We start from the raw sequence: 18,419 nt of genomic DNA, 5'->3' as shown, positions 1-18,419 counted from the left end.
GATATCCAAGTGAATTTATTAGAATGTGGTTAAGACATGCAGCAGTAGGATTAATGATGTCCATTCTGCGACATGAAGGTATGGTTCATGAACACTCAGACAGTAAAGTCAGAAGGAGGGCTAAGATCTCCATAGATGGAGCTCTTCAAGACAGGAGCTCTTGATAACTTCTGAAGACTACAGGTGTGGACAGTGTGAAGGAACTGCAAAGAAAATGGAGAGGAGGGATGAGGCTGGAGAAAAGCAGAAAGGTAAGTAACTTGAAAATGACACTTTAAAAACTCAAAGGCAATGAGAGGGAGGAGGCTTTGTAATGTACTTGATTGTGTGGAACCACTAGAAACTTAAGCTATTCCAAGGCTGGTTCTAAAAAGAAGTATATAGAAGAAAGTATAATGTTTTTCATTTTCTTTTCAAATCAGTAGCATTTTATATGGGCTGGTAGCGTTCACAATGCTGCATCTTCTCAAGCCAAAAGTTTTCGACTTCAATTAGATATCACATCTCAAACTTAGTGACAGTTTATAAGAAAATGAAATTTCCTTGCATATTAAGCTGTCTTTATTATGTACCTTGAAAATATTCTTTTATATAAATATAGTCACAGTCAAAAGTGATGCTAATTCAGGCCATTCTTTCTTTGCTGTTCAAATTGGCTCACATGTTCCTGTTATGAGTTTATATACTCAAAACTTTTCAGTATTTTGTTGGTAAAGATATTATAACGAGTCTATTGAAGGCAGTGGTTTTCAGCCTTAGTAATGATGTGATCCTTTAATACAATTCCTCGTGTTGTGGTGATTCCCCATCTATAAAATTATTTCATAACTGGAATTTTATTACTTTTATAAATTGTAATGTAAATATCTGATATGCAATCCTTAAAGGGCTGAGAACTGCTGATCTAAGGTATCTGTCTACCTTTTCCTGAGTATCTTTATAATTTTAATAATATGAAACAAGACCTTTAAAATCATTTAAATAATTTATTTGTATCAATAAATTTGTGTTTCAGGAATGCATCTATTCACTAGATATTGGCTGAACTTTTTTTTGCTACAGATATTGTATTTGAGTCTCAAAAATGTATTAATGTTCAGAAATTCAACATGTTCACAAACATAAGCTGAATGCGGTGTTAAAAAATGTTAGACGTGAAACTATCCTACCATTAGTATTATAGCATAGGAATGCCTTTCACTTGCAACTGGATTATAATGCTTCAACTACGCACGGATGCAAATCATAGTGGGCAAAAGAAACAACATACACTAAATCTGTTACTCTGTGGTACTCCAGAATAAGATGAAGTATGATTAGAGTTTTACAAAACAGTTCAAGGTGACTTAATTTTCTTCAATAACTATAGAAGTAAAAATTATATAAGTATGAAAGCATAGACTAGAAATATTTTATGTTTCAAGTTAAAAGAAAATTGGATTACTGTATTCTTCATAAAATTAAAAACCATTGGACAATTTCTTCTAAGGGACTGGTGTGTTCTTATTTGAATTATTGTGAAACGTCATAAAATTTCCCTGATTATCTGGTAGACAATGGTTGGATAGAAAGCAGCGACTTAAGTTAGGAAGACTTAACTGCACCCTAGGTGGGAAGATTTGGAGCAGCAATGAGACATAAAGATGGGTGACACAGCTAGTTTCCTTGATGCTAATGACTCACTTTACATTGAAGGGCAAAGGATAAGGAAGCTTTTGACATTATGTTTGGAAATTACAGGCGCTTGATGATTAATGGAAGCATTTCCTGTGGCAGAAGGCAAAACAGGACAAGGTGGAGATGAAATTGTAAGGTCATTTGGGAAAGATTGAGTTTGGTATGCCATGCCATCTTTAATTCCATTTAATGTGGAGTGAAGAGACGGGGCTTGAGATAAAAAATAGGGGGATAGTTATAGATGTTGTTGGGAGTTATCAGTGCAGACCAGCTTGAGTCAAAGAGAAGACTGTTAAGGACACCATTGTCCATCGAATGCTGTGGGCTGAGCCTGAAGCACAGCACGTGAGTGTTAAACAAAAAGGAGAGGGCAGCAAAGGGGACTGAGTGCAAAGACTTAGCCAGGGTGGAGGAACAGATGGCATACACGGCTGTCCCTTAAGGCGGGAGCAGAGTGTGAAGAAGTCAACAGTAATTCAGTGTTGTTGAAAAGCTCGTAAGATGAAGAACACAAATGAACAATGGTTTCGTCAGTCTGGAAGCCACTGGTAACCTTCATTAATGTTAGTGGTGAGGGGTGTCCAGAAGCCCTAGGGAAGAGATGAGAAAAGGGAGGCAAACAGGTGGTGAAGTCACCTTAGCTCCTTGAGATATTGCTGTGAAGATCAGAAAAATGAGAGGGTAATCCTGGGAAAGCTTTTGGTCTTCACCTGAAGAGAACTTGTGCTCATGTTAAGGGAAGGGCCTCGCACTGTAGAGAGAAAGCATTGCCACCACAATGTCAGTTTATTTATTCCAGCAGCAAATCAGAGGCCACAAGTGTGGAAACAGTTGGATTCATTTGATAAAAAAGAGACCCTTTTTTTGTGTGAATTCTTTTGGTTTTCTAGTGATCTCTAGAGAAAATTCCATCAGCAGAGTCTGAGCAGACAAGAATGAAGAGGGCGTGATGGGGGTTCGTTGTGAAATAGCATCTAGGCTCACTCTTCTATACAGGGGTCTTGATGGAGTTGAATGTAAGTGAGATTTGAGTTACTACAAGTTCATTTGTTTCACACTGCTTAGAGTTCAGAAGGGGACCATAGCCTGGTATGGCCAGGGTTGGGAATGCAGAGCTGTGTTGGAGGTCATAGTTACCATGGAGAAGGAGTTGGCTTGGGAGAGATAATTCATATATTCTCTTTCTAACCACTGTCTTCCACTGGTTAGTTATTGCCACAATCCAAGAGACAAGTGAGCTCCAGATCACAGTTAAGTGTGAGTTGAGCCTTTGAAGTACAGAACACAGAAGGGTAAATGAAGACTGCTTCTCATAATTGTTCTCAAATAGAAATACTTGAAAGCTATTATATGCATACACTATATAAATATAATATATATTCATATTCATACATATAAAGTATCATGGTCCTTATATATTATCGTCATTTATTATTTAACTATTCAGAGAAAATTAATCCTCGACAGTCCCTAGAAGTTTCATAGAAGACTTTCTACTTATCTGCCTTTAATCCCAGCACTTGGGAGGCAGAGGCAGAGGCAGGTGGATTTCTGGGAGTTCGAGGCCAGCCTGGTCTGCAAAGCTACACAGAGAAACCCTGGCTAGAAAAAAAGTTCTGCTTATCAAACTGGTTTTAATTGTCCTAGCAGTCAAGGAAAACAGGTAGTATAAGATTTATGTAGCTCTCACTAGCTGGAAAGATACCAGATTATCACTTTTAGGCAAGAGTTATTAATACAGGTAGCATAGAATGTGAAGATAGCAGTTTTGTTGGAAGTGTGTAGACTTGTGTTTGAATAGCAGCCTTTGGTTTAAGTGGATGTTTTGTGGGTACATTGTAGTTTTAGTTTCTCTATTTCTATAAGCTTTCTTTTATTAATTTATCCAAGAAGTATTTTCTCAATTTTAGTCTTTTTTTTAAAAAAAAAGCTATGTGAGACATTTCCAAGTGCAACAAATAGAAGCAATTAGATTTTCATTCACCTTCAAAACATTAGATATCTGTATTTATTATATTTTGATTGTGAAATTCCACCCCAGGATCACATGTTTGAATACATGGCCATCATTTGATGTTCTGGGAGGTTATAAACCTTTGTCACATGGAGGCCAGCTGGTACAGAGAGGCCATTAGGGATGGGACTTGAAGACCGTGCCAACTTCTGGTTCCTATCTGACTCATCTGCATCCTAATTCCTGCCATGTAACAAGTTCCTGCTTTCTGGTCATTGCCACAGACTAAGCTGTTCCACCACACCTTCCCTGTTATAGTGGACTATAATCTTCAGAAACTTTCCCCAAACCAAAGCTGTCCTTGACATTGTTTCTCACAGATTCTTTGGTCCCAGTAATGAGCAAAGTAACTAACACAACATGTAAATAAAAAAACTTAGTTTGTAAGTAGATGCAGTAATTTATTGTGAGAATTTTTCCAATTCTGTATTTTTCTAGGTTTGACTTTCTAAAATTTATTGGGCTCTCAATAAACCTAACGAAGAAATTCATCCTCATGAATTGATCCCATACCCACAGATCAAGATGTAAAGGGCTAATCAGTTAGATTGTTGCTTTTGTTTGTTTTAGGTGTGTAATATTTGTGTTTATAAACACGTGTGTATACAAGTGCATGTCGAGGCTGAAGGTCAACATTAGTGTCTATCTAATCATATGCATATTATTTCTGAGACAAAGTCTTAATGTCCCTTGAACTCAGTCATTCCTCTAGAATGGCTGGTCTACAAGCTGTAGGGGTCTTCTGTTTCTGATGTCCCAGCACTGGGATTACATGTGCCTGTACTCCCAAGTTTTCATGTGGGTTGTGGAACTCTGAGTGAAGGTCCCCACACTTAAAATTACCCTAATCCATGCTTTACCCTAGATTTCACTTTAGCAATTACTCAAAGATTTTACTAATCACTATGATCTCCTGAAATATCTAGAAGGCATTTTTAAACATTAGACTACTGTTTTCTTTTTAAGAAAGACTTTTGGGGAAATTATCTGTGTATGACTGTTTTGCCTGTATGTGTGCCTGGGCACCACCTGCATATAGTGCTTCCAGAGACCAGAGAGGGTGTTCAGTCCCCTGGAACTGAAGTTGCACATAGTTACTCACTGCCGTGAGGCAATAAGAATCAAACCCAGGTCCCATGGAAGAGTACCCAATGCTTTTAACCACCAGGCTCTATCTCCTTTCCAAACTTGTTTCCTCTTTTTTTATTTTTTTTATTTTTATTTTTATTTTACAAGACAGGGTTTCTCTGTATTGTTTTGGAGGCTGTCGGTCCAGCCTGGCCTCGAACTCACAGAGATCCACCTGCCTCTGCTTCCCGAGTGCTGGGATTAAAGGCGTGCGCCACCACTGCCCGGCCCTAAACTCGTTTCCTCTTAATTAGATGTCAATGAAAATAATGAAGGCATTATTTGGTTTACAAGAAAGCCTATAAAATTAATACCATTAACAAAAAGATTTCAAGCTTGCAGGCTTTACTGTTGTGTAATACAGGTGTGTGTGTGGTGTGGTCACTCTATCACTTGCACTGAATCCCAAGAATGTCTGAGGCAGGAACTCTGGACTGTCCGTCTCTGAACCAAGTCGTTCCACCCTGGTCATCTGGTGAGATGAGAAGCAGGGAGCATACTTGGACAGTCAGGGCTTCCCTAAGTCAAGTCATATATAGGTGACACAGAAACCCCACAAAGACATATACAGCAAGGTTCTGCTTTTAAAATTCTTGTCTGGACATTAAGATTCAGAACAATGGAGATAGAGAAAGAAGGAAGTGTAACAATTGTTAAATTGTGTGTTTAAACATATTGAGAGGGTTGAATGGGAAAGAGAGTGTTGGTGTGAACATTCTTTTGGGGGAAACTTTGAGTAATTAAGAAGAAAAAAGAATGATCAGTCCTGCTGGAGAAACACTGATGAATTCAGCATCCAAGAAAGATGAATGGACTGGTGTATACCCTGCTGCTTTGTCTTCTTATTGGTCCTAGCTCCAGGTGTTGGACATGTCATAACTTCTCTCCTGTACAACTGAATTGTCATTGCATTTTGGCAAGAAGTCCCTTAAAAGTCTAATAGTTTGATAGTGTAAGCTTTAGATGGCCAGCAAGGACGAAAGTTGGGATATAAAGGCCTTGACAGTGACATGAGATTAATAAATACAAATTCTCAAGAAAAAGGTAGAAATTGTGTCAGGTTAGTGTCTTCTCTACCCAATGAGGAAAGTCTGTCCTGTCTCATGCATCTCTTTGATGCTGGACATGGTATTTGTGTCATATCAGACCACTAAAATGGTTTGTTGAATATATATATATATATATAATTTATATATATACACTAAACTTCCAGTTCAGAAATTAAAACAAAAAGATGTTGTTCTACATGGTTAGGTTGCTGCTTTCTATAATGTGATCAAGGATTTGTTTGAAAGTAGATTTTTGAGAGAAGTCACATCTCTGTGGTTTCCAGAAAACCACACTAAGAACATTCTTTGTCTCAGGATAATGCTGCTTTCTCAGTCTCTGCAGTTGTGAGCCTACTGTGTGTTCCTTCTCACTACAGAGTTCTTCAGAATGAAGCACAGTCCTTAAAATCTGACGTTATCCCCAAACTAGAAGGAATGTGCTACATCTCTTTCCCATAGGGTGTGTACATGTTATATATGTAGTTGGAAAATGACCATGTTTTCTTTTTGACATACCTCATGTACCCATTTTATGAAGGAATGGTAATTTTGGTGTAGGTTGACTTTAAATTACTGCTGGGTGAATAGTTCAGAGGAAGAAAAAAGGCCTCTTAAGTCATCTTGATCTGATTTACAACCAGAATTTAAATAGAAATGTGTAGGGTCCAACCTACATTTAAATAGTATGGGTATGAATTATTGGCAATCTTAAAGCCTGAAATATAATGTTGTAGAATTAAAATACACATGTACCAAAAAGCACACATATATGTACCATGCTGTCATTAGGCCTCTGTAATAATCCAATTAGGAGAGCTATATTTTCAGTACCTTATTGTGGAATTTTAAAAAAATTTGTATTGTTGGTCTTGACCTAGACACTTAGGCATGATTAAATTTGACAAATCATCAATTTTAATTATTACAAATTACTACTTATTGAATATTGATTTAAAAATTAAGTTTAGGTTCATGATTCTCTGCTGCAGTGCTTATATTCAAATATGAATTTATGAGTATATTTACATGTGCATGGCTATAAATGAATTCTGTTAACTTTCTTCTTTTATTTTCAATGGGTTAAAAGAATACTTGATGTTTCTAAAATAAGTTATATCTTCTTTTTTGAGATTATAATGTAATCACAGCATTCCCTCCTTCACTTGCCAGTCTCCAGACTCCTCCATATACCCTCCTTTCTACTTTTCAAATCCATGGCTTCTTTATTCATAATTGTTGACATACATACATACTTACATACATACATACTTATACGTGTTGAGTTGTCCATAGCATGTATTGGATGAATACATTTTAGTCCTTAACATCATCTTTCTGGGTTAGCTTGCATTTCATCTGACAGATTTTACAGTTAAGGAAGGTTAACCTAGCATATTTTAAAATTTATTTCACTTTCTGTGTAGCAGCTATAAACACTGTTTTGGAAAACACAGATTTTTAAGTTTAAAAGCAGTTGTATATCCTCTCCCAAACACTCCAGTTTTGGTTGAAAACCTCGCAGCCCAGAGTATTCATTCAGTCAAGCGCAAAGCAAGAAACTGGCTTGCAGTAGTCTCCAAGACTTTGCTGTGGGCTCCTCTGGGTGGTCCTTAGGAGAAGGTGGTGGGTGTGAGGCTCTCACTTATTTACTGGACCTGGGCCACCATCACCTGAGGGTCTGTGCTCTCTCTGGTCTCAAGCCTGGGCCAGGAAATCTCACAGCTGCTGCTCCCTCTGTGTGGTCCCCTCCACAGTGTCCTTCCCGCCAATTTTCCTCTGTGGTTGGCTGCCTGATGTGTTGGCTCTACTTAGTCAAGATGTATCTGAAAAGAGAACCAAATAGAAGCTCTCTTTCATAACCTAGCCCCAGAATTCCCAGGGCCTCATTCCATTTGTCAGGAATGAGTCACTGCACCTCTGATTGAAAGGGGGAGGCAGGCATCCACGAACACCTTGTGTAGAATAAGTATCTAAAATCCAACACCATGCTCTTCAGATACTTTATTTTTAGCCATGTAATTTCTATCTGTGGTTTTCCTCTTTTTCTGCATCTCCTTTAGCATGAGGTTGGCCAACTAGGAAACCTATGGATTGGTGTGGATTTAAAGAACGTGGAAAACCCAAGTTTTCAGATTGGAGACACAACTTTTTACTTTTGTCTTTTTTTGTTGTGGTTTTTTTTGAGACAGGGTTTCTCTGTATTGTTTTTGGAGCCTGTCCTGGAACTTGCTTGGTCTCGAAATCACAGAGATCCACCTGCTTCTGCCTCCCGAGTGCTGGGATTAAAGGCGTGCTTCACCACCACCTGGCCACAACTTTTTTCTCTTAAGACCACTCTGTTCTCCAGGTGACTCTTCCTGAAAGCTTGATTGCTTTGGGAAAGTGATTTTTTTTCTAATTTTCTAGCTACAAAAGGAAGACAGCATTTGCCCATCTTCTAGGACTTCATTCAAATTCATATTTCTTATGTATATTTTTGTTGAATATATGAAAACAACCGTGACTTAAATATTTTGTATGCTAGCAATGAAATTAATTAATAGCTTTCTTACATCTGCAAATAAGGTACTTAACTGATAAATAGTTATTGGTGGCATATACTTCTCATGCCTATGGTAATGTGCAATGTTTGATATTAATCCAAAGTAAAAATAAATTTTGTAATGAAAATTAGCTACTGTTTATCTCTCTTTAGTTTGTAGTTGAATGTAAAGATGTTTTGTATTTTTTGGTAAATAATAAAGGTATACAATATTAAGAATATACCTACCTAATGGAAAATTTTACTTTGTGGATGCAAAAGCATTTTCCTTATTTCAAATTCTCACTTGAAAGGAAAGAAATACTCATTTATGAAAAATTATATGAATGAGGAAGAAAGATTTCCATCCCTGTATGTGTTTGCATGCGTGTATGTATGAATGTGTATATATAAGTCTATGTGCATGAGTGTGCATGTCTGTGCTCATGCATGTGCATTCATACCTTTGTGTGTGCGTGTGTGCTTGTGTGTGTGCTTGTGTGTGTGTGTGTGTGTGTAGGAGGGTGGAGGGTCTCTTCCTGAGATATTAGGGTTCTTTCAGCTTCTAAAGTCATAGAGAGCAATCAAGTCTCCTCGGAGCCTGATTCTAAGCTTTGTTAGCTTCTCCATCACCTCTCTTCTAAAATGTTGGGAAGGTCACCAGGCTTGCATTTGCTTTCCATTCACTTTCTAAGCTCTATGGCCAGATTTTCCCATCACGAATCTGGAGTTGCTCTTATTCATGCATTGTTACTTAGCCAGCCTCCTGTCTTGTTCCCTTTGTGGCATTGTTGCCCATCTACCCCTGAAATCTCTTTGGTCTTGCTATAGTTGTCACCGTTAGCTTTCCCTTAGCCTTTATGATTTATTTTTCTTGGTTTAAAGAAAATCTCATTGTTTTTCTCCCAGTTTTAATAATTCTAGAATTCTTTTTATCACTCTCATTGTTCCATATCATTTTTCTGATGTTATTATTCTCTACATATTTCTTTAGAACGAACTTGCTTTATATGTTCTTACACTACAGTTGGTGTACATATCACTATCCTATTGGTGTACATATTGCAACCTTGTGAAATTCCACTAGAGAAATACACAGACACATGGTTGTTGTTTCTTTTATGCCTTTGTGGTAGCTGTATTGCTCCACCATTTCTTTTCCCCAACAACTTACCTCCAGGTACACATTGACTTTGAGGTGTCTAAGTAGCTATGTATTTTTTGTTATGTCCTTCTTCAATCCTGTCCCTTTATTATTTGGAGTTCTGTTCTGTAATTGCCAGTGATCTCACTTATACATGGTTTTGTAACTGTAATACATATCTAGTAGAGCAGCCTATGTTTTGAATCACTAATAACCTGAACACTAAATCCAGAACTTGGAAAACTTACTAAGTTATTAATTTATATTTTGATTCTTTATAAGTTATTTTAAATGAGTCAGCCACCTTCATTCACTTTTGTAAATAAGGATAGTGTGCACTTTATTGTAGTCAGTTTCATTATTTTTTCATGTATCCAACATGTACTTATTTACCACTGTGTTTCTATAACAAACACAGAAAATAGGCCAAAGGTACCAGTAGGAGTTGAATGACTGCCTCTAGGCAATTTACACTCTCTTGGGAGAGGTAGATGTGTAAATAAACATTGCCATGCAGGGTAATAGTGCCAAACAAAGGAATGTAACAAAGCTTCCAGAGAGGAGCTTACTTCTGGGAGAGTTGGAGAGGTAACACAGAGACCATGTTAAGTAATGTGGGAAAGAAAGCCAAGAATAGAGTTCTGCCTGGCAGATAACCAAAGGATGCTTAGACCAGGATCAGGCCCTGCAGGTGTAACATGCTTTAGATATTTAGAGCTGGCACTAGATACTTGTGGGCACTAGATACCTTTTTTGGCCGCATTTTAGGGAGAAGAGTCAGGTAAATGCCATTGTGATCACTCTGGCAATTCTAAAAATGTGTAAGCTCATTAGAAGAGGGAAAGATGTAGTAAAGGAAGTTGTGTAGGAAGGAAAAACTCGGGGTGGTAGATGAGGAAAAGCCTAGACCAATGTGTTCTCTTAATAAAGAAGGAAGAAAGCAAGAACCCAGTGATTCGTTTTTGAAGAAATGTCCAGTGTGTACATTGAATATGTGTTTTGCTCTGTTTACCCTGTAGACATGGGATGTGGAGCTGGAAAGATCTGCAGAATCCTGGGCCGAAACATGTTTGTGGGAGCATGGACCAGCAAGCCTGCTGCCCTCCATTGGACAGAATTTGGGAGCACACTGGGGAAGGTAGTAGAAAGCGCAGCTTTTGGTTTCTGAAATCACAAATGTCATGAATGAAATGTTTATTAATCTACAACTGCCAGTTTTCTAATGTTTGGTACCTAGGAGTAAAAAGAGCTAATCGAGAAACAAGGAAAATTCCTATATCCTATCAGTATAGTCATCAATTTCTTAGCTTATCCTTGCACTACGTGTGTATTTAAGATTTGTAGCTTACACCGAAGGAGCTTTCTGTCAAGCCTTGTCAATGTAAGTTTTATATTTTCTTTAACTTTTTTGTTACCTTTAATTTTTTTCTTCTAACAGGTATCGACCCCCAACATTTCACGTACAAGCGTGGTATGACGAAGTGAGAGACTTTAGCTACCCATATGAGCATGAGTGCAACCCGTATTGTCCCTTTAGATGCTCTGGCCCCGTTTGCACACACTACACTCAGGTATGCTTTGTATGAGCTACACTTGGCTCCTCCAAATTCAGTTACTGCAGCTACAGGAGAACAAACAAGCATGTGTCTGGTATTACTTAATGTGATTATTTAAGAAAACTTGTATTGTTGTTAATCTCATGGAATAAACAAAACAATTTCTGTAAGCAATAATATTATCACAGATATCCAAATACTTCCTTAAAAAGGTTATTTATTTTAATGACTTTAAATATAAAATATTTTACTACGGCTCTAATAGAGATAGTTGAGGAACAGTTTTCCATCTTCTAAATCAATTTGCTGCCAAAAATATACACTATCATCTATATTTATTATTTATATATGTGCAGAATTTATATTATGTACATATACACTTTATATTTCATGTTCACATTTAGCATTGGGTGTATTTGCAATGTCTAAGTCAAAAAAAGGAGGGCAGGCTAGGTAGATGAAGGTTCCTGCTTCCTGGGGTCGAGAATGGAAGGCCTCTGAGCATCACACTTTTACTTCTTGCTTGAGAGATATACTTCTGTTACTCTGGTTAGTAAGCTTCTTCATGGAAATGTTCACAGCGTAAGATGTAGGTGTAGCTTTGAATTATTTAGTATGTTTGTACTTTGAAAATGCTGACACTGGATTGCAGAGAAAACTATTGACCTGCAAATTTCCTTTATAAATGGAGTAGCAAGCCCAAATCCAAATCTCAAGTGAAATGCATTTGACACTTCTCACTCTAGTGGGCATGATCATCGTTGGCTTCTGCAACTTCGTTTTCCTCCATTTCTCTTTGATGCACGGCTGTGCTGTCTCATTTTATATCAGCCCTGCCTGAGCCTCTCTTCTTTCTAACACAGGTGGTGTGGGCGACTAGTAGCAGGATAGGCTGTGCCATCAATCTATGCCACAACATGAACATCTGGGGCCAGATATGGCCCAAGGCTGTCTACTTGGTATGCAATTACTCTCCGAAGTAAGTGGACAAGGCACTGGTGTCTTGTGGAAAGTTTTCCTAGTGTTAAAATAGTTCTAGTCCCAATTTCAAAGGGATATTCATAAAGCACATTGCTTAGTTCAGTTTATATCCAATGGCAGTGATTATAGTTGTTCAGTGCATTAGTCAGTGATTAAAGGAAATGGGAAAATAGAAAACAAGATCTCCCATAAAGACATAGAACACTTTTCTATGTTTTTCAGTTTCACACATTATGCTAGTCTAGTCCATACATAGTAATTTTGATGAGAAATTTTCAGCTACTCGTTAGTAGAGAAATATATATATATATATATATATATATATATTTACCTGTGTAAAGAACACTTGAATAACTGTTAAAATTTCAGAAAGCCATTCTGAGAATCTGATTTAAATTATTAGTATACATGCAGTAGGTGAATATTCTTCTGAATTTAGTTGTCTTCAAATGTTTGATTTGAAAATTTCTAACAGTTTTCATACCATGTTACTTGGGAAGTTTTCAAAATAATGATTTATTTAACTGTATATAACCCTAGACCCAAAGGAATTCATACTAAAATATATGAAATGTATAATGGTCTTTATCCTAAGAGGTCTCAACCATTACTTCCAAAATGCTTAGTAGTGATTTTTGCAATGTCTTAATAATGCTATAAGATGTCTTAACGGAGTGAATCATCTCTTTAGGGGAAACTGGTGGGGCCATGCCCCTTACAAACATGGCCGGCCTTGCTCTGCCTGCCCACCAAGTTTTGGAGGAGGCTGTAGAGAAAACTTGTGCTACAAAGGTCAGTGTTGTGTGACTGTAGTTTTCACTTTGAAACCTCTGTTCATCTGGCTTTGCATCATTGGGTATGTTCTTGGGGATGTGGCCAAAGGCTAGAGTTTGCCTCATGTCTGTGAGGGAGGTCCTAGGTGGAATCACCAGTGCCAGAAAACTAAAAGGAAATCTAAACCCACGTTAGTTATCACACGAATACTTTCCAGAGTGCTAGTTCAATTATTTTGAGGAAGTAATTTTAAATATGAATAATTACTTAAAACTTATTTCTAAAAGACTGTTATTGTGAACTGATTATGACTGGGTCATGTGCCTACAGGACAGTAACCAGGGTTTTAAAAACTTCCCTTAATCCTCCATTGCTACCTCAGAGAATGAATATCTTAAAAGCCATCTTAATGTGTCCTTGAGAGTTACCTCTATAGCTGTCATTTTTAAGAATCTGGAAATGTAATTTAATTCATTTTTAGTGCTTTGAGAGTTTGGGCAGAAGTGTATCTCTATGTGTTGTACTGACCCACGAACAGAGTAGAATGCCTCCTCATTTCTCACCACAGACTCTATTTCTTATGCCAAAACAATTTAAAAAGTGTAACCATACTGTAGAACTTATAAAATTGGTGCCCTGAAACACATTTCAACTCTTAACTTGTAAATGTAAGGCTCAGGTACTAGGATGCTTACCTGGTGTGAAAGTAGCTGAATCCCTAGCCCTGAATTAACCTGAAGTAATAGTACTCATCTTTAATCTCAGCATGAGGAAGGTAGAGTTCAGAGTCATCCTCAGCTATGGCGCAGGTTCAAGGGCAGCCTGGAATAGATGAAACCCTGTCTTAAAATATGAGAGTATAAATATAATGTGCTATTAATAATGCTTGTGAATATAACACAGATGAAGAGGTTTGTGAAAAGTCGTAAACTTGGGCATTCCTGTGGTCACATTTTACCTTCTACATTCTTTTATATTAATCATGAAGATTGATGTAGATCATGGGTGTAAGGAAGACTTGAAGGGAGACTAAATGCTCCTTAGTGGTGATAAGCAGTCAGGAAACACCCATTCTGCCTTTATATTGAATGTCCCTGTTTGAATCCCTAACCACTTCCCAGCATGCCTTTCTTCTGTGATGGTCTTGGTACGCTCCATTCCCAAAGTTGCACCCTCTCCACCCTTCATCAGGGCCTGGTGTGTTCCTCTTAAAACTGGCACTTCTCTGTATTCACACCTTTCTTCTGGGTTCTGAGTTATGGGTACAAATGAAAACAAGTTATTTTTTACATCATGATAATGACAAGCTCATGATATATGCCATACCAGTGTCATAGGGGGTGGTGGTAAAATTTCAAGCTTGAAACTATTCTCTATTTAAAGCTAAAATCTTCTCAGTTTATTCTAAAAGAAAGAAATCATGGAAATTGGTGCTGTAACCGATAACAAGGGTATGCCCACCCTTTACGAGGAAAACGTACATTTCCTGTGGGGGAAAAAATGTACATTTCCTAAGCCCTAATCTTACTGGAGAACAAGATTAGTTTCATGGTGTCTTTATGAAATAAAACATTGATACCATATTGAAATTAGATTAGAGATGAGTCCACTGAAGGCTAACTAGGCACTAACATAAAGAATCAAGAATTTGGAGGCTGTAGTGTCTATTTCATTTCATTGTGGTGCACAGAACCATGAACTTGTGTCAAAACCTGTGCCAAAATAGTACTACATTTTTACTTTTACATTACTTAACAGGTGTAGAAAGGCATTTATTAATAATTTGTGCACATGTAAATAAAGTCCAATTATTTTTTAATCTTTTTCCTCTGACAGAAGGGTCCAATGGGTATTACATCCCCCGTGAAGAGGAAACAAATGAAATTGAAAGGCAGCAGTCTCAGGTCCGTGACACTCATGTTCGGACGAGATCAGATGACAGCAACAGAAATGAAGTCATCAGCACTCAGCAGATGTGTAAGACCTTAATCTTGTATCAGTTGCTTATACTTTGAGGGGTGATAACTGCCCTAGTTTTATTTGCACATTTACAGAATATAAAAAAGTATGCTTCAGCTGGGGCAGTGGTGGTTCACAACTGTAATTCCAGTACTCAGGAGGCAGAGAAAGGAAGATCTCTCTGAGTTTGAGGCCAACCTGGTCAACAGAGCAAGTTTCAAGATAGCCAAGGATACACAGAGAAACCCTGTATCAAAAAACCAAAACCAGACAAACAAAAAAACCCAAAACAAAACAAAACCTCTGCATGTTTGAATAATACATAAAACCCATTTTAGAAGTTTTAGAAGTATCAATACTATTTTGGTATTTTTGTTTTCCTTTTAGCTCAGATTGTTTCTTGTGAAGTCAGATTGCGAGACCAGTGCAAAGGGACCACCTGCAACAGGTAGGCATCGCTGAGTCTCAACATCAACTGTCAAAACAAAAGAACTGTGTGTTCTGTATGCAGAGAAGCTGACCTTTCTTCCCCATGACTGTCACTTAGGTACGAGTGTCCTGCAGGCTGCTTAGACAGTAAAGCTAAAGTCATTGGGAGTGTACATTATGAAATGGTAAGTGGAAATGAAAATTATTTGGGAATACAATCTTTTCATGTAATATCTATTTTCAATGTGGAACATGCATCTTATATTAAGTGTAGTTATTTCCTCAGGAATTTTTATTTAGGTTAAAGTCATATGCAGAATAATTTGCTTCTTCTACAGAGCTTGAATTCTTTAACATTCTGTGTCTTTTCCCTCTCTGCAAGCAATCCAGTATCTGCCGAGCTGCAATCCACTATGGGATAATAGACAATGAAGGCGGGTGGGTAGATGTCACTAGACAAGGAAGAAAACACTACTTCATCAAATCCAACAGAAACGGAGTTCAAACAATTGGGTAAGAACCTGTATGGTCTTTTCTGTCAGATGGAATGAAATGATAATAACAAGCTAACTTACCCTTTGACCCAGTCATAGAAGAATTTATGGGAGAGTGGTTGCTAATTTTCCAAGCTCATTTTATCTTAGAGTTTCCACATATAAAAAGAAGGGGAAAGCCTCCAAATTCAAAGCTAAATCTTTTTGCTTAAAGACATGATAAAATTCTGAATTGTCAAGAGATTTCATAAGTACATGTAAATTTGTAGTTGGTTGGCAGGGCTGGACAGATAGCTCAGTGATTAAAAGCACTGGCTACTCTTTTAATACACCCAATTTGGTTCCCAGCACTCACATGGGTGCTCCAGTTGCAGGGAATCCGAGTTTGTCTTGTGGAATTGGCAGGAACCAGGCATGCACACGATGAATATATGTACATATAGAAAACTCCTATACATAGAAAATAAAAAGGGATTTTTAAAAAAATAACTTATAACCAGTTTCTAAGGCTAAACAATAAACTTTTCATCTATGTCAGAAATATTCCAACGAAGCCTAATTTATTGCATGTTCTTTTATGCAAGTGTGATCTAAACACATGAAGAGTGTTCACTTTTTAAGTGTTTCTCGTGTTTAGTATACTGTGTCTTAATTCTAAACCATGGAACATTTTCACCTATGCTTTAAGGAAGAGCAGTGCAGGCCTGTGAAACATCTTTGTGTTGTGTCTTTTTCCTTTGAAGTAAAAGAACATTGACCTTCACATAGAAAGCTTTCTGTAGGAATTCTAGCATAGACCCTTTCCTTGTGAGTGTGCAATTGCATGAAGTTTCACAGGTTAAATTGGAATTCATGGCTGAGTATACTGGTGCATGCCTTTAATCCCAGAATATGGGAGACAGAAGCAATGGAATTTCTGTGAGTTAAAGGACAGCCAGGTCTTCATGGTGAGTTCCAGAAAAGCCAGAGCTACATAGTGAAAATGAGAACCAGTCTTGAAAAAAACAGCAAAAAACCGAATTCATAATTATAAACAAATAATCTGATTAGAGTCTCCCTTGCAAATCAGTGCCCTGACTTGTTATATGTGCAGCTTTGTGGTTTTAGTCATTGGCAATGTCACTTCTTAGTACAATGCTATTAGTTTATTCACTTAGCAAAATATATAAGTCATTACCAATAAATAATAGTCATTAGTAAAACAGACACTGGTTTAAGATATATTAAGGAACAGTTTTTCTATATTAGGCTTCATTTTTTGGTTGTCCTTTATAGAAATGCTACAGATATATGAAGTGTGATCCACTTTGTAGGCTCTGCATTTTGTGAAAAGAGAAGTTGTTGATTTTGTAGGAACGCATTATAAATGATGAATATTAAGCATTGAATTTGAAACTGGTAGAGACAAAAGAATATTAAGATTTTATATCTTTAATATTAAGCGAGGAAGTAAAAGGGTGAACCATGTTGAAATAACATTGCAAATTAGCCATATATCAATAACAAATGATGTTTTTCAAAATTTGAATATATGTAAGCCAATTAAAATTTTAATATATAATAATATTCTTAATCTAATGTTCCCCTTTCTAGATGTTTCATACAATAAGAAAGGGTTCATTCATTAACTGTAGACCTATTAATAATACTGAATAATTGAATAACTACTTCCTCTTTAAGATAGTAGTCATTTTTTCAGTCTTTTTTGTCTTGTACTGATTATTGTAAAGGTTTAAAATGCTTCTGGAGAGAAAGGTCATTGGTGTATAGGGTTTCTTTTATGAAATAGATGATGCGTACTCATACTACTTGTTCAGACATTTTAATAAGAATGTTTAAAAGACAAAGACCTGAGCTGTATCAGGAAATAATTGTTGCCAATACCCATAAGCAAATGATTGATATTTCTTTTTTTTGTCTGCAGCAAGTATCATTCTGCTAATTCCTTCACAGTCTCCAAAGTAACAGGTTAGCGATCTTTCCTTATTTGTTTTCTTACCATGTATGGGATGTCTTGCTTCAAATGGACTCATTTGTTTTGTGCTTTACTTGTTCAGTTCAAGCTGTGACATGTGAAACTACAGTAGAACAGCTCTGTCCATTTCATAAACCTGCCTCACATTGTCCAAGGTAATGCTTTCCACATTTCCTCATCCACATAATTAAAATAGATATGTGCATATTTGTGCTTCCGCCTACATAGTCACTTAATGTGTGTGGCATTGGTCTTGTGATATCTGTTTTTAATCTGAAATTCTGGTTATTTTGATGTTTAGAATTGTTTATGATCCAGAATTGCTTCCCAGAGGAAGCAACAAGACAGCACATACCACATGTACCCAAGTACCCCTATTATACCTTCTCCAAGTGTTAGCCATTCCCTGGTATCAGATCTTACACATGGTCACATGTGTTCATGTGTGCTACAAAGAGTTAGTACTAATTTACATGAACTAATAATAAGCTATCACACAGGGTATTAGAAACATCAGAAATTTATTTTTCACATTGCTGAAGATTGGAAGTCTAATACCAAGGTGTTCCTGACTTGGCCACTGATGTGACTCTCTTTCTAGCTTACAGATGGCCTCCTACTATGTAGATTTAGATGGTGGGAAGCACTCTATCCTCTCTACCCTTTTGCAAGGCCACTAATCCAATTGGTTAAAGGCTCTTTTCTTAGGACCTCACTT

The 18,419-nt window shown here is 37.1% G+C and overlaps 1 protein-coding gene across 1 annotated transcript in view; it reads left to right on the top strand.

The window, feature by feature from the left end:
* The window catches only part of Crispld1 (cysteine rich secretory protein LCCL domain containing 1), a 35,396-nt gene that overhangs the window by 7,154 nt on the left and 9,823 nt on the right, over nt 1–18,419 (top strand). Inside the window, exons 3-12 of the mRNA XM_013110931.3 lie at nt 10,553–10,671; nt 10,972–11,104; nt 11,953–12,068; nt 12,762–12,862; nt 14,681–14,821; nt 15,191–15,251; nt 15,351–15,417; nt 15,615–15,745; nt 17,651–17,694; nt 17,784–17,856. Coding sequence (XP_012966385.1) covers nt 10,553–10,671; nt 10,972–11,104; nt 11,953–12,068; nt 12,762–12,862; nt 14,681–14,821; nt 15,191–15,251; nt 15,351–15,417; nt 15,615–15,745; nt 17,651–17,694; nt 17,784–17,856 — 986 coding nt within the window. The remainder of the gene's footprint in view (nt 1–10,552; nt 10,672–10,971; nt 11,105–11,952; nt 12,069–12,761; nt 12,863–14,680; nt 14,822–15,190; nt 15,252–15,350; nt 15,418–15,614; nt 15,746–17,650; nt 17,695–17,783; nt 17,857–18,419) is intronic.

This window comes from Mesocricetus auratus, unplaced genomic scaffold (genome assembly GCF_017639785.1).
Source record: "Mesocricetus auratus isolate SY011 unplaced genomic scaffold, BCM_Maur_2.0 Super-Scaffold_6730, whole genome shotgun sequence".
In the NCBI taxonomy this organism is placed as follows: domain Eukaryota; kingdom Metazoa; phylum Chordata; class Mammalia; order Rodentia; family Cricetidae; genus Mesocricetus; species Mesocricetus auratus.
The sequence above is the reverse complement of the archived record's forward strand: the minus strand, read 5'-3'. Positions and strand labels throughout refer to the sequence as shown.